Raw genomic sequence first — 25,443 nt, forward strand, 5'->3', positions numbered from 1 at the left:
CAAATTATTCATCTGTTGCAAAGCTCCTACCATGCGACATTCTTCTTCAGATCCTCCTCCACCCTCACCCCATCACTGTTTTTTTTTTTAACTTTTAAATGGTACTCATGAGGTAAAGCACTATGTTGGCATAGAGATAAACAATCTGTCGTTTCATTTTTTCCGGCACTCTTGTTTGTGACTTTATGTGGTTACAAATCAAGTTAAAAAGAAATCTGTCATAGGTTGTTGACCTTAATTACATAACTTGAAACTCAGTGGGATCACTCTCCAAAAGCTGAGCAAAGCCCTGAAAGCATAGCTGTCAACGTTTCCCTTTTTTAAAGGGAAATTTTCTTATTCCGAATAGGATTCCTCACAAGAAAAGGGACAAGTTGACAGCTATGCCCGAAAGGGTGGGGCCTACTTAATATACATCGTAAAGGTAAAGGGACCCCTGACCATTAGGTCCAGTCATGGGGTTGAGCGCTCATGTCGCTCTATAGGCCGAGGGAGCTGGCGTACAACTTCTGGGTCATGTGGCCAGCATGAATAAGCCGCTTCTGGCGAACCAGAGCAGTGCACAGAAACACCGTTTACCTTCCTGCCGGAGTGGTACCTATTTATCTGCAATGCACTTTGACGTGCTTTTGAACAGCTAGGTTGGCAGGAGCTGGGACCGAGCAACGGGAGCTCACCCGGTCGCAGGGATTCGAACTGCTGACCTGATCGGCAAGTCCTAGGCTCTGTGGTTTAACCCACAGCACCACCCGCGTCCCTTAATATACATAGCTGTTAACTATTAAAGCCATAGCTATGCATAAACTTCCTCCAATCTAAAGTTACAACACAATACTAAAGCTGCCAACATGAGTTTGACCAAACTGCGGAAGGCAGTGGAAGACAGGAGTGCCTGGTGTGCTCTGGTCCATGGAGTCACGAAGAGTTGGACACGATTAAGCAACAACATGGTCTTTCCTTCATTACCTATTCATCACCTAAGCAGCCCCAACTGCATGTGATCTCTTTGCATTCCTTTCTACCTGAGGGGGAAAGAAACAGATGAAGGTACATCTCAGAACTGCAAGGCATGTCTTCTTTCATATGTAGACACTTAGGAATGTGCTTACAACCTTGGGCAGCGGTCAGCAAACTTTTTCAGCAGGGGGCTGGTCCACTGTCCCTCAGACCTTGTGGGCGGCCGGACTATATTTTGGAAAAAAATAATGAACGAATTCCTATGCCCCACAAATAACCCAGAGATGCATTTAAAATAAAAGGACACATTCTACTCATGTAAAAACACGCCGATTCCCGAACTGTCCTCAGGCCGGATTTAGAAGGCGATTGGGCCGGATCCGCCGCCCGGGCCTTAGTTTGCCTACCCATGACCTTGGGAGTAAAGCTGCTCCTAACACAAGATAAGGCACTGGAAAGAAACAGTAGGCATAAGGCCTCTAGCCTGGCTAGTTAGCTGAGCTTATTGGGCTTTATGTGCATCAATTTGAAGATCAATTTGAAATAAAGATCATCTGCATGTAAGTGAGCTTTGATACTCATAATCTTTTATTTCATTTCTTATTTCCATACAACACAGCGGAAGTTGTCATTTTCATGGCTGAACAATGCAATACATTTGTAAATTACTTGTTTTTGGCTTTTTTTTATTAAAAAAAAAACATACTGAAATTTTTGTTTCCGAAACTAACGGTGAAATCTTCAAACACTGCAATAGTCCTAGTGAAATTGTTCAAGAGCTGAGGCCAAAATAACAGAAAACTGCTGACTTCAAATCCACTAATCACTCCAATAAATTTCCTGATTTCTCACTCAGGACTTAAAGGAAAGCATACCTTATTTACTAGTCACCTGGTGTACAATACACACCTACATGGTTTATGAAAAATGAACTGTACAATCAAGATTCAATGAAGTCATATACAGTTACCATATTGCCATATTTACATTCGGAAAAATTAATCTCACCAAAACCACAACAAATAAATACATAAATAAATAAATAGAAGATTGTGCTCAATGTGAAGTTAAAAAAACAATAAACTTTTCAAATACCATGCACATGAAGTACATTTAATTATAAGGGTAAACCAAGTCTTTAACTGATGCTACAATTGACTACAGATTTACTTGTAGCCTAACAGGGACAAACAAATAATACACTTAGTTAAATTTGTATACAATATAAATCAGGCTGTTAGCTTTCTTTCCATTTGCCAACCAAGTCATTTCTAAAATGTTATTACCGTATATACTCGAGCATAAGCCAACCAGAATATAAGCCGAGGCACCTAATTTTACCAGAAAAGACTGGGAAAACTTATTGACTTGAGTATAAGCTGGTTCTCCACACCACAAACCTGGTGGTGGCAGCAGTGGCAGAGGAAGAACAAGCAGCCCAAAAGGGCTGCTTTCAGCATAAAAAATGTGCCGAAAAAGTCGGCTTATACTTGAGTATATACGGTATTAATAAAGCAGAGGCCTTTTGCAACTCTGGCCAAATTTTGGGGTCATTTGCTACCTAAAAGTATCATTAGCTCCAAAATATAACTTAGAAATATTCCCAGGCACACGTTACCTGGGAATCTGTGCAAGCAAGGACAGCTAGGACAAAACTGTTCCTGGGTGTAAGGTGAATCATTGACATAAAGGGAAGGGATAAACTATATGCCAAAATGTATGCGTATCATTCAACAATCTGGTTTAACTGGAGAACAGTGGCGGCGCCACTTTGTCATAAATGACCGCTACAACCCTAAGCTGTACACATCTACTCAGAAGCCCCACTCAGTTCTGACTTTCAGTGAAGCATATTTCCAGTAGGATTGCAACCTCAACCACGATGTTGGATAAGCACATGCCAGCCATCACCTCCAGATGTTTTGGGTTACAACTCTCATCAGCCCCAGTCATCATGGGCAATGATCAGCAATGTGAGCTGTTGACCAAACCTTCTGGAATGCGCTAGGCTTATTTATATCCCTTTAGCAAGTAACCAGAATATTCAAAAGCCCACACTCTTAAAAAATGTTATCCTCTTCAAGTACCTTTTAGCTCATGAGCAAACGAAACTGTTAAGCAGGAACCTCCTGCCAAATTAACTTTTTGTGTTAATAGGCTGTCTACGTCTGTTAAATTAATTCAAATTCCATTAGTTAAATTTAATCTCTTTTCACAGGCATTTTAAGTACCAGGACCGAGATCAGATACTTTGACCCCCATAAAGAAATAGCTTTCCATAATAAAGAAAACGTGCCTATATTTAAAAAAGCTTTACAAATCAAGCAGTTTTTATTTAATAATGCCTCTTAGGAATTCAAACTGTTATTTCAGTAAGGGTATGTCGCAGTGTAGCTACAATCTGCTACAAATCTGAACATGTATATAGGTATTTCTATATAGTGCTGTTGGTGAAGAATGTGTAAAGAAACTCTATAGAACTGTTAATACAGCTGGTGTGATCAATCATTGACTCTTCCACTTCCTGTTACATGAAAGATTCCAAGATCCCAGCATATGAAACTCAGCGGAGTGCAACTGTAGCTGTTCCATGTACAGAGGACATACAAAAATCATAGCGCCCCAAATCTGAATGCCCCAAGGTCACCCTGAAGACCAAAACATGAAGCCCAGGTTTTTCTATTTACTACGAGACTGTTTAAAAATAGGGTTACATCCTTGAGGCTGCCTTCTCTGCAAGCTCTGTTGAAACAGAGTAGATATATATCAAACCCAAATCTTGTCCCTTCTCTGCTGAAAGTGTGATAAACAGCAGCTTCAGAGGAACATGGAAATGACAATGTCAGACGTTCAGGGAGTGACTGATCTGATTTTGTGGGCGCTATGCTTACAGCAACACCAGTGAACATGAGGGGGCTGCGTTGCCAGGAAACATCTGCAAGGCCCCCGAATGACAGCAAAGGATCAGATGAAGACAGTTGCCGAATGCAATTAAATCGCCAAGGAATCATTAACACTGAAACACTACTGGGCCTTGGAACCAAATATACTGTATATGTTACAGCAAGTGTTGCCTCTTGGGGCTCAGTTCATTCAGCTCCATGTACATGAGGATGATGGTGATGAGGATACTAAGTATTAAGTCTTTACGTTATGCTTTTCCTCTTCATTTAAAAAGGAAAACAGAAGCAAGAAGAAATTCCTTGCAATAGCACACATGGCCTGTTAGTGCCGCTCCCTTCATGCCTCTGCCCACTGACGACTCCTTTGTAGTCCTATGAGATTGGAGAGCTTTTCACAGTTCTCAAGTTTCACGGATTCTGCTTTCTGTTTCAGCCGCTCATCTCTGTACAGTTTCGCCAAATTCGATAGCTCAGATTCTAAGAAGAAAAGGAACAGTCTGGGTAGCAACACTTTTGTCTTAAAAAACGGTGTTGAAGAGCACTGGGAGAAAAAGATACAACTCAAAAGAGGCTCTGCTCAGCGCTCCCTTTAAATATTTTTTTTCTTGAATCCCCCCTCTAAAAACTAGGTGTGCCTTATGGTCAGGTGTGCCTTATGGAGCGAAAAATACGGTACCACGTAGTGGAATACAGAGAAAACAGAAACCACTGTGGGCTAGTTCAGCAGGACACAGTAAAGAATTTTCCAATAGTACTGTTTCCATTCTATCAGCCAGCTCTAAACTAGCGTGGAGTTTGAAATCTACTTCTCTCCTTGTATCATTATAGATGCTAGCCATTTTTGTGCACCTGACTTTGGCATACCACGAATGCTCTTTGACATTGTCAGAGCTCGTTGTCGAGATTTTAAATCAATACACACACGTGGGGTGCTTAAGAATGAACAAAACACAACCTACTTTGTTGTTTTTCTTTCCTGCAGCTAGTCTGGATATAATCGATATAATCTTTTTCAATGTGTTTTTCAAGCTCTTCAAGCTCTTCGGCATTATAGTTATGCTCAAAGTTTTTATCAACGTAGTAAGGCACCTGTAGATTCTGTGTTTCTCTAACAATCGTATGCCCAAGATTCCTGAAAGAGGAAGCAAACAATGAAAGCATTTTAACCACTTGAAAAAGAAAAGGAAATACGGTTTTGCCATATTAACATTTGTATTTGAAATTGCCTGTCTTCTAAAAATAGAAATGTTCTCAAAGTAAATTGCATATTCTTTCTCTGTGCTGAGAATATGCAATTTTTGCATATCGTTTCATCTGTATGATCCTGTAATTCCTGAAGTCCTGTCCAGCTATTATAGAATCCACATAGATGCTAATATAATAATAAAAAAATGCAGCTCTTTGAACTGGTCAGTATTATGACCAACTCATTTCTGAAATGTACAGAAGGATCTGAAAAATAAAGCAAACCCGTCAGTATGTGACATTATGTGTGGTATCCGACTAAATTCTCTTAGTGCAAGGATTTCCATTTGTGAAACAGAACATCAAAATCTGCTCTGAGGGGTTGGAGAAATCCCCGGAACAGATTTTGGGAAGGTGAGAGGGTGGGGAAGTTGTGTTCCACAATTAGAAGCCCATGTGCTAACAGAACAGCTTGGTTGAATACTGCCAATAAAGAAGACTGAGTGATGTACCGTATTTTTCGCTCTATAGGACGCACTTTCCCCCCTCCAAAAATGAAGGGGAAATGTGTGTGCGTCCTTTGGAGCGAATGCAGGCTCCTTGGCTTCAGCGATAGCAATGCGAAGCCTCCAAAGCACAGAGGGAGCGCTCCCTCCACACTCCGGAGGCTATGCGTTGCTTTCGCTGAAGCCTGGAGAGCGAGAGGGGTCGGTGCGCACTGACCCCTCTCACTCTCCAGGCTTCAGGGATAGCCGCCTGAAGCCTTTGGAGCACAGTGGGACCTCAAGCTGCGCTCCAAAGGCTTCGGTTTCCTTTTGCTGAAGCCGGGAGAGCAAGACTCTCCTGGCTTCAGGAGAGGGAGAGCTGCGCAGCGCCCCTTCAGCGAAGCGGAAGGAGAAATGGAAGGGGCTCTGTTTCTCCTGCCGCTTCGCTGAAGGGGCGCTGAGCAGAGAGGGGGAGAATTTTTTTTTCTTGTTCTCCCCCTCTAAAACAAGGTGCGTCCTATGGTTGGGGGCGTCCTATAGAGCGAAAAATATGGTAAATTAAAATGCTTCTTTACACTATTTATTGTTATATCAGCTAAGAATTGTATTGAATGTTGCATGGGCAAAAGGCAGCCACCAAACATAAAATAAAGCTGTATCTTACAGGACTGCAGAGCTGCTGTTGGTGGGAAATCACTTGAAAATAAGGCAGAGGTGTCTTGCAACAGCTAATTGCAAGATTTCTCTGCCCACCTTCGAGCAATTTCCCCTTCCATTGCGGCCCTGTAGGACCGACTCCATCAAGTTTTGCAGACTTCTCCATTCCACTTAAAACTGGGAAGGTGGGTGGGGAGACACAGGGGAAAGATCTGTTTCACAAGCTTGTCTTCTGCTGAAGCAATACTAGACACAACCATAAATATTTATTAAATTCCATCTTTAATGCTAGTTACTTTGTCTAAAATCTAGCACACAAGCTTTTAAAACAGCCAACAGTTTTCCACATGCCTTAGTCTCTATTTTTCCAAGTAATGTCTAACTCACCAGTTGAGACTGAAGCTTTTTTCTACTGGTTTTATTGAAACTTTATTTAAACTGGGCATGAAAATGATGAAGAAACCAAGCGACTATTAACAGGTTTTAAACTATCCTGTGGTATCAGAATGTTCCAGTTTGCTTCTATCTCAAGTAGTTCTTGACAGTGTGGCTCTCAGAAGTGCATTCAGCTTTCATAAAGTCCTCATTTATAAAAAGGATAACTGATTCTCTGTAAAGTGCTAAAAGGAAATATATAGTTGTTGCATTACAGCTATGACCTATATCTTTATGCTTTGAAGATGGAAATTAATCACCCTGTTTGAAAGGACTGTGCTTGAATATATGGTTGTGGGGCTGTCTTTTCCACAGCAAAAAGCTTTAATCAACTTCCCAATTTAACTGGTATAAATAGATAACAAATCACATGTTAATCTCTATATTGGACAAGTCAATTCTCCCAGAAGAGCAAAGAAAAACATCAGGACTTACGACTTGAAGAAGAGGCTGTAGGGTGGGTTAGTTGCCATCAGTTGAGTTACTATTGACACAACTATTATAATAAAAACTGGCAGTAACTGGATAAATGCAGAGTATGAATTCTGGAAATGAAAACCATCATTAGTGAAGCATATAAGCAATCAAAATAATAAAAAGTAGCCTCCAGATAAGGCAGATTAGCTAGCTATTAGTCTTTTAAGCAAAACTGGTTGTGGTTTAAATTAGCCCAAGTAAAGTATTGATGGACACCTATCTATTGATCAAGGCTCTTTAATACAAATAATATGGGAGGGGCAGAGCAGCTTGCTTATTCCTTTGAGGACTATAAAGAAATAACACATGCTTGCTCCTTTTTTAAATTTGATTTTAATATACACAGTGCTGCCTTAAATAGGTCATCACAACAACTACCGCCTAAGACTAACTTTTTGTCATGTAAATGTTCCATTTCTACTTAATGCTGAAGACCTTGATGGCTTTATTAAATTAGTGGTGCAAGGAGTCTCCTAAATGTGTTCAATTGTTTTTCTTCAATGTAATTCTCTGTGTTTCCTACTTCCTGTAAATACATCCCTGATGGTCAAGGTGGGTTATATCCAGCAGTATCGCTCACCTAACCATTTTCAGTGATTCATTCCCCTTCCTCCTGCAGAACCCACCCCCAAATCTGCTCCAGAGCAAGGAGAAATGTGCAAAATCTCTCACCCCATAGACAAAGCTCCTGCTGCAACGAAGTGCTTTTCATGAACAGAGGTCAATATGCCCACTCCCCAGCTCAATAAATATGCCTTTTGGCTCCCTAACCTCTACCCATTCTAGAGAATCAAAGTTTACCTTGGCCCTTCACACAACACAATCCTTGCACATTCCCCCACCTAATATTTCACTCCTCAAATGCCCACAAATAAAGTTCATTTTCAGTTTCATCTTTTCTCCGAAGTGTGCCCCATGCTATTAAGTGAAATTTGCATCCACACAGGAACTGGAGTTTCTGTCTCTCTGTTCCTGGCAAAAGCTGTTCGAATTCTTTGCCAGGAAATGTTCTCGAATAGCAACTTACAATTAAGAACTGCAACAATTAAATATCACTTCCTCTGAAATGCCGGGAAAATCGTAAGCAACGCCAGATTCTTTCCTAAGGAAAAGAAACAGGTAGAAGTGTTTTGTGGGTGCTCTTAACAGCTCCCTGCTCCCAAGTACCTGGGGTCTAGTTTCTTCCTCCTCCTCTTCTTCTGCCCAAGTCCTATCATGCCTGTTCCGTGGCTGATAACATGGGGGATCCATGGATGAATTTGAAAACATGTGGATATTTCCTGTTGTTTTTTTTAAAAAAACAATGGGCTTTGTTTACTTATTTCATAGTAATGCATGTCCTATTTAAATGGAAGAGAAGAACAGCTTCTTGCCCTTGTCATAAAAATATTAGTTTCAGAGTGAGATAATTTATTACGGTCAAAGACCAGCTCACATAACATACTAAAAACAGCGTTCATAAAGATAAAATATACAATCAGAGCAGATTGCAGCAATAGCTCATGAGTTAAAATTGAGATGTATACATATACCTGTACAACTGAGATTTGGGCTACCATAAAAAAAAAAAATTGACCCTGAGGCGCCCCAAAGGGCAACTTTAGCATTTCCCTAGTAATCTATTTTATTCTAGAGGATGATCTGTGCCTACAAATCTGGGCGCAGAATCTGGCTACCAGCCAGGTCGTCTTATGATCTTTGCCTAAGAGGAGAGAATTAAGTTTAGACTTGTCTGAAAGATCGGCGAGCCTCTTCAGCAAAGGATCAATGGTGTCTCTATGAATCTCAACATAAAAAGGACATCTAAAAAATATATGTTCAGGCGCAAAGTCTCTGTGCATACGGGACCCTTCTATAGGAGCCTTCCAGAACCAGGGAGGGCAAGGCCGAGTTTCTAGCAAGAGTAAAAGCCCTTCTTGCGTTTCTGGATTTGAGGAAATAGAGATATGCTGCTGGAGCGACTACGTATCTCCCGTTTTCTATGATTTTATAATCAGGGACCCTTGTACAGTCCTGTTGTCTCTCTATGTCCATGATTCTTTGCCTAACCACGGATCTAGCTTGGCCCAGGCCCACAGTTATGAGGGTTTGGGGAGCAACTCAGTTTCTGAAGTATTAGTTTCAATTTCCATAAAAGCTAACAACTGTGGTTGTGGAAAAGGCTGTTCTAGATAATCCCAGTTTTGGAAATAAACCAGGTATTATGTCATAAAAGTGGTATATACAAATTTCTCAGAGCTGAAGTAAGAATCTATTTATTAAGAACATATATAGAATCTTCAACAGTAAGACCTGTCTAGGTATTAACTGGACACCTCAAATGACTGCAGTTGCAGAATTTCTGGAATGTCATTGGCAAAGGAGAACAAAAAATGTAGTTACCTGAACTTTTGTTACAGGACTTTTATTTACCGGCTGCCTGGAGTTATGTGAAGCATCGGTTAATAATGGTTTTTGTAGCACTCACCTGTTGGGAAGTTGCCTCCAAAAAACATATTAAATATTTCTTCTGGTGTGATGTCTGCTTCAAACTCTCTGTAATAGTTATAATGCCTGGGCAGGTTGGTATAACAAGTCTCCTGTTCATCTCCAAATTGATCATATTGTAATCTCTTTTCAGGGTTGCTCAAAACTGCAAAAGCAGTGCCTATTGCTGCAGGATGGAAGAAGAAGAAGAAAATTTTGCATTCTTGTCACCTATCGCAATGTCTGCAATCTAACCTAATGCCCAACTTGCAAAGGACTGCAATGTGCTAAGTGTTTTAGAAACACTTTAACTTATAACTAACTACCTGGGCAAATACCTTTTCATTAAAGTATAAGGAGACAGCCTCAAAAGCCTCATGCGATTGGACATCCCTTTTCTCTCCTGTCTGAGCACACCTGTTTTGCAGAATTGAGGAAATGTCTGCAGCAGTTTGTGGAACCCTTGTTGGGAATCTGAGGTGAGGTACCCACGCAGTCGAAATTGCCCCCAGTTCTAGTCGCCACATGGAAGCAGGTAAAAAGGGAAAGGGACCCCTGACCATTAGGTCCAGTCGTGGCCGACTCTGGGGTTGCGGCGCTCATCTCGCTTTATTGGCCGAGGGAGCCGGCGTACAGCTTCCGGGTCATGTGGCCAGCATGACTAAGCCGCTTCTGGCGTACCAGAGCAGCGCACGGAAACGCCATTTACCTTCCCACCGGAGTGGTACCTATTGATCTACTTGCACTTTGACGTGCTTTCGAGACTCTTAATAGTTTACTGCTGTAGAAGACAAGGCTCAGCAAAACATTCTGGATGTGGATACACTGGCGGAGGAATAGGGGGGCAGGTGCAGTGCACTGCCCCCGGCAGTGATCCCAGTGGGGTACCATCGGGGCTGCCCCCCTCCTGCTGGGCACCATGCCCTCGCAGGCGGTGCGCCATGTCCCCAGGACCTGTGCCACGCCCCCTGGACGCACGCCAGCCCTGCCCCCGCCTGCTCTCCGCCACTGTGTGGATATAAACACAGTTTGCAGGCTTTGGCACTGGCAGATAAAGTTACAGACAAGTACAGTGGTACCTCGGGTTAAGTACTTAATTCGTTCCGGAGGTCTGTTCTTAACCTGAAGCACCACTTTAGCTAATGGGGCCTCCTGCTGCTGCCGTGCCCCCAGAGCACGATTTCTGTTCTCATCCTGAAGCAACATTCTTAACCCGAGCTACTATTTCTGGGTTAGCGGAGACTGTAACCTGAAGTGTATGTAACCTGAAGCGTATGTAACCCGAGGTACCATTGTATAAAGAATTTCTGTTGTTCCAGCAGTTTGAGACGTAACACAGACTCTGACTTAATCAAAAGACTAACTCACTTCACAACCCAGCGTGAAATACAGCACAAGAACTTGGACCTAATGAGTTGGTGTGCCTTAATCATTCATATAAATAGCACTGGGCCATTGCCATAGCAACTGGCTTGGCTGACCCTGCATTGGTTGGCTTATCTCACCCTTAACCCCTTCCTCCATGTCTAGTTTCTTCAACAACTCTCTGGAGCGAACTTAGGGGGAACAGGAATGGAAGACTAGAAGAGAACATCCACTTTGGCAGTGTAGAATGTCAACCAGAACATACTAGTATGAAGCATATCAGAAATAGGAGCTGGCGTGCCTTAATTGCTCTCCTGCAGAGTCCTCAGAAATTAGTAAGATGGTATGTATTTTAGAAAATTATCCTTTATCTGAGTACTTCTTATTCCCCCTTGTTTATTATCTCATTAATTAAAACTGCAAGATCATAACCATAGGATTTGCTACAAGGCTTCAGAAGATTATAGCCAAATACATTTCAATTAATTAGATGGGATTTATATTGAAAGAAAATGTATTGCTTATTATAGGCAGGATCTTAAGTATAACTGATTATGTAAAAGAATGGAATATTTCTTTGCAATATTCTTCAATGCAGAAAAAGCATTTGATAGGCTTAAGCAGAAATCCTTGTTGAAATAATATCTGCTTTTACCTCTGGCAATGAATTTATCATATGAATCACCTAAAGCAAGTAGGGTTGGGAATAGTTTTCCTTTGGACATATCTATTATATGCAGAGGAACAAATCAAACATGTCTACGATCTTTACGGTTTGCTGTTTCAATAGAACCTTTTGTACTAAATATTAGCAAACTAAAAAAAAATGCAACACCTACTAATAGATTACTGTCGTTATTAACATAATCCATATGCCAATTGTGCAGCTTTATTGTGGTGATCTACAAACCTTTAAATGCCTCTGTTGCTCCTGGTGCACAGTTCTTGTCTGGATGAAATTTCAGGGCAAGTTTTCGGTATGCCTTTTTCAATTCTTCGTCTTTGGCATCTCTCCCAACACCTAGAATCTCATAGTAATTCTTACTGTTCTTTATTCTACAAAAGAAGCACAACCCTTTACACACAGATCTTTCCTCATAGCACTTACAGAAAGCTTCTTACTAGATTAAGGTTAGCAGACGTCCCCGTTTCCTGGGGACAGTCCCCGGATTTAGAGCTTTCTCAGCATTCACATGTACCGATTTTTTGCTCTATAAGACTCACTTTTTCCCTCCTAAAAGGTAAGGGGAACTGTGTGTGCGTCTTATGGAGCGAATGCAGGCTGTGCAGCTATTACAGAAGCCAGAACAGCAAGAGGGATTGCTGCTTTCACTGCACTTGAGATTCAGAATATTTTTTTTTCTTGTTTTCCTCCTCCAAAAACTAGCTGCATCTTGTGGTCTGGTGCGTCTTATAGAGCGAAAAATACGGTATGTAGCGAACAATAAGTGCCCCCGGATTCACTGAAAAAAATATGGTAACCTTATACTAGATACCCAAGCATGACTTCAAACACTGTAAGGAAAAAGTAGAAGCAGATGCATGTTTCAGACTTCTGCCTCAATGGAGAAGCTATTTCAATAGCCTTTTCTATTGGAATAGTTATACTTTACTATGAATCTGTTTCATTGATGCTGAGTCCACCAGTCTTTATTTGGCACCAGAAATAGCCAAAGTTAAGTCTGATGGGTATGGAATGTCTTATTTAGATCAGCAGCTGCCTATATGGCACCTGTGGGTACCACATCATAGCGTCCACTGTTACAATTCCTAGCTAAATGATAGCCAGGTGGCAGTTTTTTGGAAGAATGCATACCCACCACTTCATCTAGGAAGAAAGCACATGGGCAAGCATTTGATCAACTATCACAACACACTGTGATAGTGTCTGTATGGCTAATGAGATAAGTAAGTAACAAACTAATTTGTTGTTGGTTTCAAAGGCAGTAATGCAACCTATAAAAGGTAAAGGTACCCCTGCCCGTACGGGCCAGTCTTGACAGACTCTAGGGTTGTGCGCTCATCTCACCAGACACTTCCGGGTCACGTGGCCAGCGTGACAAGCTGCATCTGGTGAGCCAGCGCAGCACACGGAACGCCGTTTACCTTCCCGCTGGTGAGCGGTCCCTATTTATCTACTTGCACCCGGGGGTGCTTTCGAACTGCTAGGTTGGCAGGCGCTGGGACCGAGCGACGGGAGTGAACCCCGCCGCGGGGATTCAAACCGCCGACCATGCGATCGGCAATGCAACCTATAGCACAAACCTAACATCAAAGTAAACAAGCTTAAGTCTCAGTGTATTCAGGGTAGGAAGTGTGCATAGGTTGCAATCCTATGCATAGTTATCTGGGAATAAGACTTACTTAATGGCGGGAAAAACCATTCAGTCTGAATTATAAGAAAACTGTCCTAATTTGCACCTCCCAGGTTTATGTACAGATGGCAATGTGTCCTTCAAATTTCACATTTCTTTGAATTTTATGATCAGGTTTTTGACTCAAAGAAGTACCAAAATGCATAAAGGAATACATTTAAAAATGCAGATGTATTGGATAAAATACATATTTACATCATTTTTGTATAAGGTTTTTTTTTTAAAAAAATACAGGTTGGTGCAAGAATGGGATGGAACAGACTTGTACAGCAAAATACTAGAATTAAAATAGCCTCCTTTTAAAAAAACCCTATTAGCAGTTTCTCATATTAAATCTGGCTTCTGTGGATCAGCTAAATTGATTTACCCATTAACTAGATGGACAGGCTGTGAGCCTAGTATTCTAGGCAGAAGGGTTTTGTATTTACCTTTGTACCCCAAGTAGTTGTTCTTTTGTGTAGGTCATGCTACCTTCCCCAGACGCTGACTGACTCCTGCCACTGTCACAGAGATGTTCCTTTTTTATCCTCTTACAGTCACTACACCCACAGTAATCAAAGTTGTCTCTCATTTCCTCCGATGTACATGCATTTCTTCTGAGCTCGTCAATCAATGCTGCAAAGAAAGACAGTTAATTTTCCTCAAATGCTACTACACAGTAAGTGAAGGTGGATGTTAAAGAGTCCCACCCCCATGGCAAATGCAGAATGTGAAAACTTTGCAAAGATGCTTAAGTGCGGTCCCTGTTCCGCAGGAGCTAAAGACCAGAAAAGCATTAAGAATTTACCGCACAGTATAGTTAACTTGCAGCACAATGGTATACATATCTGCTCAGAAGTTTAAGTCTCCTTGTGTTTAATGGCGTTTGCTCCCAGGCAAGTGCATACAGGCTTGCAGACTAGATTTGGGTTTAGGGTTGGAATTGGGTGGCCATTTATTTTTGGGTCTTCCATTCCACCTGCAATAGGACACTAACTCACATAGAACACAAAGCATATGGTGCCTCTTTTGAGGGTGGGTTGGAGGGTCCAATTCACATAAAGTGAACCGAAAATCCTGTTGGCTCCTCTGGGGAATAAAGAACAAAAGTTCTGTCTGTGGTACTTGGCCCACAATGGCTCTTTCACATACACAAGTCGCCACCATGATGTATTTTATGCCACCGATGTATTTTATATGAGTTTGTGGTATATAAATAGAAATGAAATAATAATAGTAAGTGTGGGACTTCATTATTTAAAGCGGTAAACTAAGGCAACATGTTTGCAATCTGCACAATGGCATAGGATGTTGACACAGAATGGTAAACAAAAGGGTATGCCACTAAAATCCAGTTTTCGCTCCACTAGTTTCTTCCTTTATGCTTTCCTTAGTTGGCCTTGAAACCCCCAAACTGAAGATAACTTCAATTCTCACACCCCATCTCCGCATCTCCTCTTCCTGTTGCCCCCTTCGGCCCTATAGTCTACCCTTCACTCCAGCCCTCAATGATCTGAGAGCCACCAAATGGGGAGCTGTGTTAATCTACTGGGGGGAAAACAAGGGAAAGTCACCTTAATACAGAATAAAAACAAATCGTAGCGGTGGGATGCAGCAGATACGCATGTTAAGCACACAGGCACACACACGGGCAGGGAAAGATACTGCAAGGAGTGGGGAACATTTTGTGTGTGTGCAAAGCTCAAGAAGCACCCAAGCCCTTGTTTTATATGCAATTAAGCTCGGCACAGAAATGCCCCAGACCTACTGGACCTCTTCCAGCATTTTCCTCTTCCTCTCTACCAACTAAGGATGGCGATTCATGCATTTGAGGGATGCATCTGGAGAGAGCTTCTGCCACGCAAAAGGAAGCAACCCCTCACCCTGGTCAGCCCTTTTAAAAAGGCTTTCTTTGCGGAGGCGATCTGAGATCCCACGCCCCATATGCCGATCTCCCACCTTAAGGCTAGATCCTCAGCCTGAATCTCAGCCTGCCCAGGCTCTGAGGCGATGGCACCACCAGCTTGAAGGGTTCGTTACCTTCAGCCCAGCGCTCCCCAGGGCTCAGCACTGCCATTTTCCAGCTGATGGAGAGGGAGGACCGGAGGGACGACCCCGGAGAGATCACGTGGCGCAGGATCCCCACCGCAGGGCAATCTGGGTGTTGTAGTCCTCGCGTATGAATGGGGGCCTTACACCTCGCCACCCCCCCCCAATAAACCCGTCCTCCTCGCGAGGAGAAATTTACACCACGGGGATTTTTTTAAAAAAATATTTATATAATGTATCTTAACGTATAATGTATCATATATATATATATATATATATATATATATATATATATATACACACACATACACCCACCCACCCACCACACCGGGGATATATATATTTATATATTTATTTATATATTTATATAATGTATTTTAACGTATAATGTATCTTTATATATATATATATATATATATATATATATATATATATATATAGTGTATATCTGTCTATCTATATACACACACACATATATTTATCTATATCTATAATGTATCTTAATGTATAATGTATCTTCATATATATAATGTATCTTAACGCGGATTTCTTCTAGGAAATCGCCATTGCAAAGCCTAACTGGCACTTCGGAAGCTTTTCGCCCCAGAGGCTTCCGCGGGCTAGAGCGGCGCACCTCTCGCCGTTCCCTAGAGCGCCGCGACTTCCGATCAAATACCGGAAGCTGAGGCTGTGTGACCCATAGAGAGGAGCGAGTCTGGGTTGGCTACGACTCCCGTATATTCCACATAGACGAGCACTGGAGTCATCCAGAGGGTAGAGAGGACCCTCCCGGGCGTGAAGCTCAAGTGTTTTCGGTTTTGAAAGGAAAGAACGGAGAGCAGTCCTTCCCCGTTATGCCGCTGAGGAACCTGTTCCTCTCGCTTATCCCCCGACTTATTTTATTTGCTGCGCAAATCACCTCACGATCTAACGTGATAATAAACGGAAAGCTTATATATTGCACCTTCCGTCAGGCTCTCGGTCTGAGGGAAACGGCGGCGGAGGGAGGGGTTTCCGCTTCCGGTATCCATTGCGGCAGAAGCGAGGCCCCGCGAGAGGAGGAGCGGCCGTGGCTGGTCGCGCAGGCGCAGTGGGGAGGGGGGAAACCGAATCCGTTGGGGTGGGGGGAGGGCGGCAGTGGGCTTCCTGCGCTGTGGTGATTTTTTCTCCCCCTCAGGCGAAGAGGGCCGTGAAGGGGAAGAGGGCGTCGTGGTGGTGCTGCTGCTACTGCTGCTGAAGCGGCGGCAGCCGGAGCAAGGCCTGCTCCCCGCTTTCCTCCCCGTGTGGCGCGGCTCTTAGGCCCGGGAGGACGGACTCCCCCCTCGCCCTCTCCCCCCCTCTCCGCCCTGGGCGGCGGCGGCGGCGGCGGGGAGGAGGAGGAGCAGGTCGGGGGCGGAGGAAGCAGGTGAGTCGTTTGGGCCGTGGGGGGGGGGGCGGGGGGGGCCCCGTTATTTCACCCTCATTTTTATATTTTGTAGGCCTGAGGTAACTCGGTTGGTAGAGCAGGAGACTCTTAATCTCGAGGGCTCGAGACCCATGTGGGGCAAAAGGTTCCTGGCTGGTCCCTTCCAACTCTTAGGAAGGAGCAGCAGTAATCCTCCCCCCCCCCCCCGCCCAGCAGTTCTCCCGTCCACTTCTATTTACAGCGCTACCTCGGGTTACTGATGCTTCAGGTTACGCAGTTCCGGGTTGTGCACCACACCAAACCCAGAAGTACAGTGGTGCCTCGCAAGACGAAATTAATCCGTTCCGTGAGGCTCTACGTATAGCGGTTTTTTCGTCTTGCGAAGCAAGCCCATTGACAGCTTAGCGGATTAGCGCGTTTAGCGGCTTTTAGCGGATCAGCTGATAAGCGGCTTAGCAGCTTAGGAAAAGGGGGGGGAAAGGGGGGAAAACCACGCAGGAACTCGCAAGACATTTTCGTCTTGAGAAGCAAGCCCATAGGGAAATTCGTTTTGCGAAGCGCCTCCAAAACGGAAAACCCTTTCGTCTAGCGGATTTTCCGTCTTGCGAGGCGTTCGTCTTGCGGGGCACCACTGTACAGTGGTGCCTCGCAAAACGAAAAACCCGCAAGACGAAAGGGTTTTCCGTTTTTGAGTCATTCCGCAAGACGAATTTCCCTATGGGCTTGCTTCGCAAGAAGGAAGCCCATAGGGAAATCTCCGGGGACCTCTTTTAAATGCTGGCGGTGGGGAGCAAAGCCTTTCGCGCCCCCCCCCTCCGGCCTTCAGAAGAGGTCCAGGAAGGCCGGCGGGGGCCGAAAGGCTTTGCTCCCCACCGCCAGCATTTTGAAAGCGGTCCGGGATAGCAGGGAAGCGCCCACCGCCTGCCTTCACAGAAGACCTCCGCTGTCCCGGGGGCTTTTAAAATGCTGGCGGTCAGCAGCAAAGCCCTCCTGTCCCCGGAGCTTGCGGGGCGGGAGGTGGGGAGAAGGGCTTTTCTTCCCACCGCCAGCCTTCAGAACAGCCTTCTGAAGGCTGGCAGTGGGAAGAAAAGCCCTTGTCCCCCCCCCCCAGCCTTCAGAAGAGGTCGGGGGACAGACTGTCCCCGGACCTGGTCTGAAGGCGGTTTCCATAGGAACGCATTGATTGATTTTCAATGCATTCCTATGGGAAACCGTGCTTCGCAAGACGAAAAAACTTGCGGAACGAATTAATTTCGTCTTGCGAGGCACCACTGTACTGGAATGGGTTGCTTCCGGGTTTCGGCGCTCGCGCATGCGTAGAATCGCACTTTGCGCATGCGCAGAAGTGCCAAATCATGACCCGTGCGCGCGCAGATGCAGCACTGCAGGTTGCGAACAGTGTGGGTTGCGAATGTGCTTCCCGCACGGATCCTGTTCGCAGCCTGAGGTTCCACTGTACGGTGGTACCTCGGGATGCAAACGGGATCCGTTCCGGAGCCCCGTTTGCATCCTGAACAGAACGTAAGATGCGCGTGCATGGCGTCATTTTGACCCTCTGCGCATGCGCAAGTGGCAAAACCCAAAGTAATGCGCTCCATTACTTCCGGGTCGCCGCGGAGCGCAACCCTAAAATACTTATCCTGAAGCGTATGTATCCCAAGGTATGACTGTATTCACTTATTTTAGCCAATTTTACACATCCCGCCTTGGGGAGGCAGCAAGCAGCGTTTGAAATTTTGCACCTTGCGACCAAGTGAAGATGCCTGTGGGTGCCAGGATCGCACCTGGCGTCTTCCCCTGTCTGGAGGTGTGGGGTGCCTGGGGATCCTTGGATCTTGACTGTTTTCACACACTTAGCAACACATCCTGTAGAATACTGTTTGACCTGCACAATCAATGAATTTCAGGAACCAAAAAGTCATATGGGAAAATACGACTTTCGGGCCCTCTGGCCTCCCAAGTAACAACTAGGCTTCCCATTTTGGCGACTGTAACCCTGGCTTAAGGAGTCATTTGGCATCCAGTCTAAATATCTGAGTTTCTAACACTGGTGGCAAAGCACCAGTATAGGATCTTGCTGTGAGTTGACAAGGAAATAGCAGCCAAGTGAGGTGACAAATAATGCCGACTCTTCTTCAGCATGAGGACAGGGGCTATTTTGACCTTGAATAAGCCCACAGGACAAGTGGTGAAAATGGAAGCAAAAGACAAGAGTGGGAAAGAAGTCTTGGGTGTTAATTGAGAAGCAGGTGACTGCTGTGACTGACACTGACTGCTGTGAAAATTGCAGCATATATGGGTGTTTGCATGAAACTAATAATCAGCTGAAGTTCTAGCAATGGAAAAAGGAGGGACAAGATTGAAAATCACTTTCAATACTATTGTACGTTAAAGTACATTAAGAAATCTTTTGTTGCCATAAGTGTAGTATGAGATAGTATTGGGAGGGGTCTGTGCAGGCTACAGTGGTTATGAAAGCACTTATGTTCTGAACATTTCATCCAGAATGCCACAAGTTGTTGAGAGATGGGATATAAACCCCTAAATTAAATAACTTCTCTAAAGCCCTCACACCATGAATGTGCAGAGTTTATTCACTGCAAACAATTTTTTAAAAAGTTCAGTTGAATTTGCTACCCTGTATCACATGGTGCTTAGTGATGGGTATATGTTTGTTTTTGCAAATATATTGGGTGGGAATTAAGATAAACTTGTACTCTGAATCTGGTGATGGGCAGGCAGGTAAAAAACTGTGTGGAAAACTGAATGCTGAAGTAGATCTTTGAACCAGAGGCATGGGTTCCTTTGCCTCCCTGAACCCAAGAAACCTGCTGGATTCAAGGGGTTCTTCTGTGCAGCATTGCATCTCTGACAGTGGCCAGCTAGGCCACAGAATATGAAGGAAACAGTTTTCCTCATTTAAATTTGCACTCTGTGATCTGTTTTCATAGATTTATGGCACAGCATTATTTAGAAGAGGGTTGGAATAGCAGGGGTGTGGAACCTCTGGCGTGTGGGCCAGTCTTGGCCCACCATTCTCCTTCCACCACACTTCAAGGGCCTACTTTGACAGGCAGGTGAGACTGCCCACCTATCAGTCACATTCTGTCAGGTGGTGGTCATGCCCTCTTGTGAAAGTTGCCCCACAGGGCTGTGGGGAGGTAAAAATCGGGCACTCTGAGCCAAAAGATTCCGTGCTCCAAAATATATACCATCAGTTTCAGCATTGAATCCACAGATGTTTGCTGGAACATGTTAGCAGGACATTAATGGATCTTAACCGAATGAACTTGAAAGGAAGCCCCACTGTTTTCAGTGGGACTTTTTTCAGAGTATGCATGTTTGGGAAAACACATGATGCTGTTTTTATGAAAAGGTTTATCTACCACTATTCTTCCACCATAGCTATAGTGGCATTCATCTCCTCTGAGTAAAGATATATTGCTAGGACTACTAAATCAGTTCTGACATATTTTCAAGTCAGCGTACACAGAACTGCAACATTAGTTTTGTGGTAAAATAGTATTTATTTTTAGCTTTGTAGACTAAGCAGTGGTAAAAAGTTAAATGTAATGTTTGCCCGTTACCCTCCGATTTCCTTGTATTTGAATGCCCATATTCAAAGGAGGATAGCAGGGATTCCATGCCTTTTAGTATTTATATAGAAAATGAAATTTTGTCAGATATAATGTTTTTTATTTTGGTGTGGGAAGCTGAAATTCCCTGCTTTCTTTCAATCTGATTACTTTATCAGAAAGATTTAGAACTGTGCAGCACAAGCCAGTGCATGTTTACTTGAAATCAAATCTCACTGTGCTAAGTGACGTTTACTCCAGGTAAGTGTATGGAACTGCAATTTTGTGTATGCTTACTCAGAAGTCCCACTTAGTTCAGTGAGACTTACTTCTCGGTAAGTATGTAAAATTGCAGTCTTAAGTCATTTGACTCTATTCAGAGAGTGCTTTATTCAGTTGGTGCATGTTCTACACCAACTCCCTTTCTTAAGTTGCTGCTATACTACCATCCAATTTTACTAAAAACCCATACTCAGTCCTACTGAAATTTGGATATAAAGTTAACAATGTTTCTTTTTATAAGATGTTGCTGTGGATCATAGTTCTGACTTTGGTAACAAGCAAATACAAATGGTTTGCCCCAATATTTAGGCTGTAATAATAATAAGGAAAACTCCTTATTACAATGCATCTTGCTGGCAGTCTTTTATTTCAAAAGAGCTAAATTCAATAGTTACCCTTAAAACATCCATAGAAAACCACAAACAGGATACAGAGGAGTGGCAAAAGGTTATGTTTTTTTAAAGGTAACCTTCACATTCATATTATCTGAACTGCCCTGAGATCTTACGAAGAAGGGTGGCATATAGATCTAATAAATATTATGAACGTAATAAAAATTGCAGGAAAATGTAACTGCAGTGTGAGGGAATTGGCTGTTTTGGATTTATTAGCCCACAGTTGAAGCATGTGAGGTTGATCCTGTGTTTGTCCTATCAATGAGTATAAACTCTTGGGTCGAAGCTGGTATGAATAATAGTAACTGTGTTCCTAGGAACTCTGGAGGTTTCTTGGTGAGAAGTTCAGTATTAGTGCATAAATTGCCTGAAATACAGTTCACCCACCACCAGTGCCAATTTTCCTTGATAACATATATGTTGGCATTTCCAGAGGTACCTTGTGTGAACTGGGAATTCACCCCAAAATGTGTTCCCTAGAACAGTTTGCACATGAAGGGAATTCTCGCAAGAAAATTGGTGCATGAAGTGTTCCATTAGGGTAGGAAGTGTGAAAATACCGTTCTCTAGGACAGTGAATGTGAGACTGTTTCATTTTTCATAGAAAAGGAAGTAAGTGTTACCACATGGTGATTCCACGTGGTGGTGGAAATAGAAAAGAAGAGTATATTTGGTTGCTGAAATTCTTAGAAATTTGATTCTGATACACCAGATGGCATTGGGAAAGCAAAGGGGGGGGGGAATTATGGGTGGAAAAATTGGTTTCTTTCCCAAAGACTTTAATTTCCCCCCCCCCGAAAAAAATAACTGGAATTTTTGGGGAATAGTGATAACTTCGCATTTGTATTTTTTTTTTCTTTTGGAATATGTAGTATAAAGATTTTCATAAAAGATCTTTGAAATTGGTGGAGGGCGGATACTGTTATTGTTTGCTATTGTGATATGTATTTTTGTGTTTTTATATTTTAAACTGCTCTTCAATCTGTGGATGAAGGGTGGTATAGAAATTTAATAAATAACAAACACCACCACCATACAATCTGCATAAAGCATCAGAGAATTATAATTCCTGTGTATACTGAAAACATACACAAAATTCATATCTGAGATACATTCTGCACCTATAAGATTCTGCCGTCTTTATGAGAGGAGTATATAGGGCCTTCATTACTTGTGAATTGCTTCTTGCCTTCTTCTGGAGACTTTTGATCTAGGTTGGATCTAGACTCATTAAAAAAAGTGATTAAGTTAAACACATTTTAAATTTCATAATGGAAATCCTGTTGACAAAAGACATCAGCGCCATCTGGTTTCACAGTATTATAACGCATATAAAGCGTTTTCTCTTTACCAGTGTAGCTGAGTCCTTAGTTTAGAGATACTAAATGCATGTATGCAGTCCATTTGACTTAACCCCTTCCTTGTTGTAGTTTCTTGCTCCCCTGAAACAACTTACCCTTACGCACTATGCAAGCGTACCCAGTAGTAAGGTACAGTATATAGAGTGGGTCTCACTTCTGAGTAAGTGTGCATAGGATTGCTATGTGTATTTCATAAATGCACTAAAGGATGTAGTTAAGTTATACACAATGCATTTTGTGTGAAAACACAACACGTTTTAACGTAAAATAAGTTGACATTTGATAAGAAATTATTGCATAGATTTAGTCCCAAAATTTCCACCCCCTACTAAAAAGGGGACCCATTTTCCCCCTCTCCCATGGATTTCATATTTTTGTAAATTTTACATATTCACCTAGGATTTGAAATTGTCTTCAAGCTCCTGGCCCTGTGCATTACATGCAATTCTCATGTAAGAGGTGCTTTCTGAACATATATATGCTACACAGTTTATGTTTTATGTTTGCCTATTATGGTTCCTCCTCCCCCCAGTAACTCTGTGAATTGTACTTTCATTAGAGTGTTGAGAAAATTTAGATCTATAACTGCCTTCAAAGACTAGCACCATGATCCAGTTAGGAAGCATGCAAAAAACACTACATGACCTATTTTTTTATACACATGTACTCTTCATGTCTGCACAGGCAGTTTTGTAATTAGTTATGGTGATTAAATACCTAGTTTTGTGAAACAGTCTTTGGATATGATGAAAGGGCGATAAGGAAAAAAATGCAGTTGAAAATAATCTGATATTGCCTCTAGCAATAGTTTAAATAAGTATGTCAGCAATATTTTTAAAAATAGACAGGCACATTTTAAGTATTCAATGTGTGAGATATACTTGCCAGTTCTGTGTTTTATATGTGTGGAACCCTAATGGGTGATATGCAGCAGTGTCTGTCTTGTCAGTGGAAAGGACACAATTGGTAGAATGGATTTGCCAGCCCCCATCTGCCCCCCAGATTTGTTCCAGAGTGTTAGGAGATTCCACTGAGCATATTAAGATGGGAGGGGGTGCTGAAAAGGGAGGAATGGAAGGAGAATTTCTGTTGTGCAAGTGGAAGTCCACTTGTGGAACATTGAACAGTGTCCAGTCGGAATCAATTTTATCCAGCCATAGTTTGAACTTGTATTCAGAATTGAACTAACTAGTATACAGCGCTGTGGTAGCTATTGTTAAAACAACAGTTAAACAAGAAAAAAGGTAGCTATTGTTAAAACAATAGTAAAACAAGAAACATAATATTTTCTGGCAGCCAACAAATTTCAGGTCTCTAGATCAAATGAATTTTTAAAACTGGTATACAGTGGTACCTCGGGTTACATACGCTTCAGGTTACAGACTCTGCTAACCTAGAAATAGTGCTTCAGGTTAAGAATTTTTATTTAGGATAAGAACAGAAATTGTGCTCCAGTGGCATGACAGCAGCAGGAGGCCCCATTAGCTAAAGTGGTGCTTCGGGTTAAGAACAGTTTCAGGTTAAGAACAGACCTCCGGAATGAATTAAGTACTTAACCCGAGGTACCACTGTACTTGCTTGAGAATCCCATATGTTTGGTTTTTTTAAGATAACCATATACTGATAGTAATTAAAGCTTACTTGTACTTTTGCAGCCAGAACCATATTGACGGCACTTCTCTTGCTTGCTTGTCACCTTAGCGGTAACCACAAACATCTGCACAAGTACAAAAATATCTGCAGTAAAAATTATAAGGGTGTATAGTCCTCTCCCCCCAGCCTGCCAGCCTCATAACATTGAATGTTGGCTGAGTGAGGGGGAAATAGAATTAATTGTTGATACAGTAAGACAGATTATATTATTTACATATCTATATCTACACACACACACACACACACACACATTTTGATTGGGTAGAAAGAACCATATTATTGTATATGTAAGTCACTTTCTGGTCCACACTGAAAAGCTATTCTTAAATGTCCCCAGAGATGAAATTTAAAGATTATTTACAGAAACACTATAAAATTTTTGAATGTTAATGATGCTGGAATGAAATGAAGTGGTTTTAGCAATAAGGTAAAATAGGAGTATGTAAAACTGGATTGATATTAGACGAAAATTTGAAGTTATAATAGGTGAAGACAAAGAACTAAGAGTAAATAAAGAGGGTATGGATTTGCTGAACTAACTATTAATTGGAATACAAAAAAGGGAGGCGTGAGGAAGTCATGAAAATAAGCAAATGAATGATAAGATATCAGAATGAGGGATTTTTATTTTTTATTTTTCTTTCTATGTTAAATTTTGGTTTTTGTATTCTTTTTGTGTGTTTTTTATTTACTGTGTACTGTTTTGTAACCCTTTTTCTTTTTGTTAAAACTTAATAAATATGATTTTTAAAAAAATGTCCCCAGAGATGAAAGAGGGGGGTGGGTGTTCACATAAATCATTGAACAATCCAAATAATTTAATGTAGGTGGTCACCTGTGTGTCCACCTAAAATCCAGAGGTGAAAAATGGAGGGGGAAGCCCTGCCAACATCTACTGCACCATTTGGTTGCAGGGTCCCAGGGTAGAATAATATTTCTCCAGATAGTTGGAAAATGAAGTAGTGTTGATTCATGAAGTGATCTTTCTATTTTCATCTTGTTGAAAATGGCATATTTAAACTGTAACTTCTCTTCCCAAGTGTATGGCATGGGCTGATAAAGAGTTGTAGTATTTCAGCATCAGAAGAGCCCAGGTTCCCCATCCATATTATAAGCTGCCTTGATAATTTGTTGAAGGTTGGGATATAAATAAAATAAGCAGCCTATTGAAGTTGTGATGGACCAATTTTATTTTTTTAAAAAAGATAAGTGCCACTATTTTAGGATTATTGAAATTCCTGCATTGCAGGGGGTTGAGCTAGGTGACCCTAAGGTTCCCATCCAAATCTACAATTCTGTGATGGCAAACAAATTGTTTTGGAAGGAGCTCCAAACCTTGTAGGAATTTGTGAGACTTGACTGGATGATGCCCAGAGTCCTGTGTTGGCTTGACAGCTGGTGATGGTATTATCATACCACAGAGACCACTGAAATTGAGT

At 42.3% G+C, this 25,443-nt stretch overlaps 2 protein-coding genes across 5 annotated transcripts in view; one reads left to right on the forward strand and one right to left on the reverse strand.

Annotated features, from left to right (window-relative positions):
- Nucleotides 1-1,516: 1,516 nt before the first annotated feature.
- Nucleotides 1,517-15,953, reverse strand: DNAJC18 (DnaJ heat shock protein family (Hsp40) member C18). Of its 2 annotated transcripts, none has more exons than XM_081855679.1 (8): nt 15,875-15,953; nt 13,734-13,920; nt 11,841-11,986; nt 9,567-9,752; nt 8,267-8,379; nt 7,058-7,167; nt 4,820-4,992; nt 1,517-4,337 (listed from the first exon to the last, which is right to left on the reverse strand). In XM_081855679.1, exons 2-8 carry the CDS (start codon nt 13,874-13,876, stop codon nt 4,198-4,200), a joined length of 1,011 nt encoding a protein of 336 aa, XP_081711805.1. In that variant the 5' UTR covers nt 13,877-13,920; nt 15,875-15,953; the 3' UTR covers nt 1,517-4,197. The 2 variants fall into 2 exon arrangements, with proteins under 2 accessions (XP_081711805.1, XP_081711806.1); XM_081855680.1 differs by lacking the exon at nt 15,875-15,953 and adding an exon at nt 15,325-15,502.
- Nucleotides 15,954-16,443: 490 nt separating this feature from the next.
- Nucleotides 16,444-25,443, forward strand: part of ZC3H13 (zinc finger CCCH-type containing 13) — a 50,769-nt gene continuing 41,769 nt past the window's right edge. For 2 of the 3 annotated variants that reach the window (XM_081855454.1, XM_081855455.1), the window contains exon 1: nt 16,444-16,738. The gene's annotated coding sequence lies outside the window, so the exon portion shown is untranslated. The remainder of the gene's footprint in view (nt 16,739-25,443) is intronic. The other variant, XM_081855456.1, reaches the window with a different exon arrangement.

This window comes from Podarcis erhardii (assembly GCF_964252035.2).
Source record: "Podarcis erhardii genome assembly, chromosome: 3".
NCBI classification, from domain to species: Eukaryota; Metazoa; Chordata; class Lepidosauria; order Squamata; family Lacertidae; genus Podarcis; species Podarcis erhardii.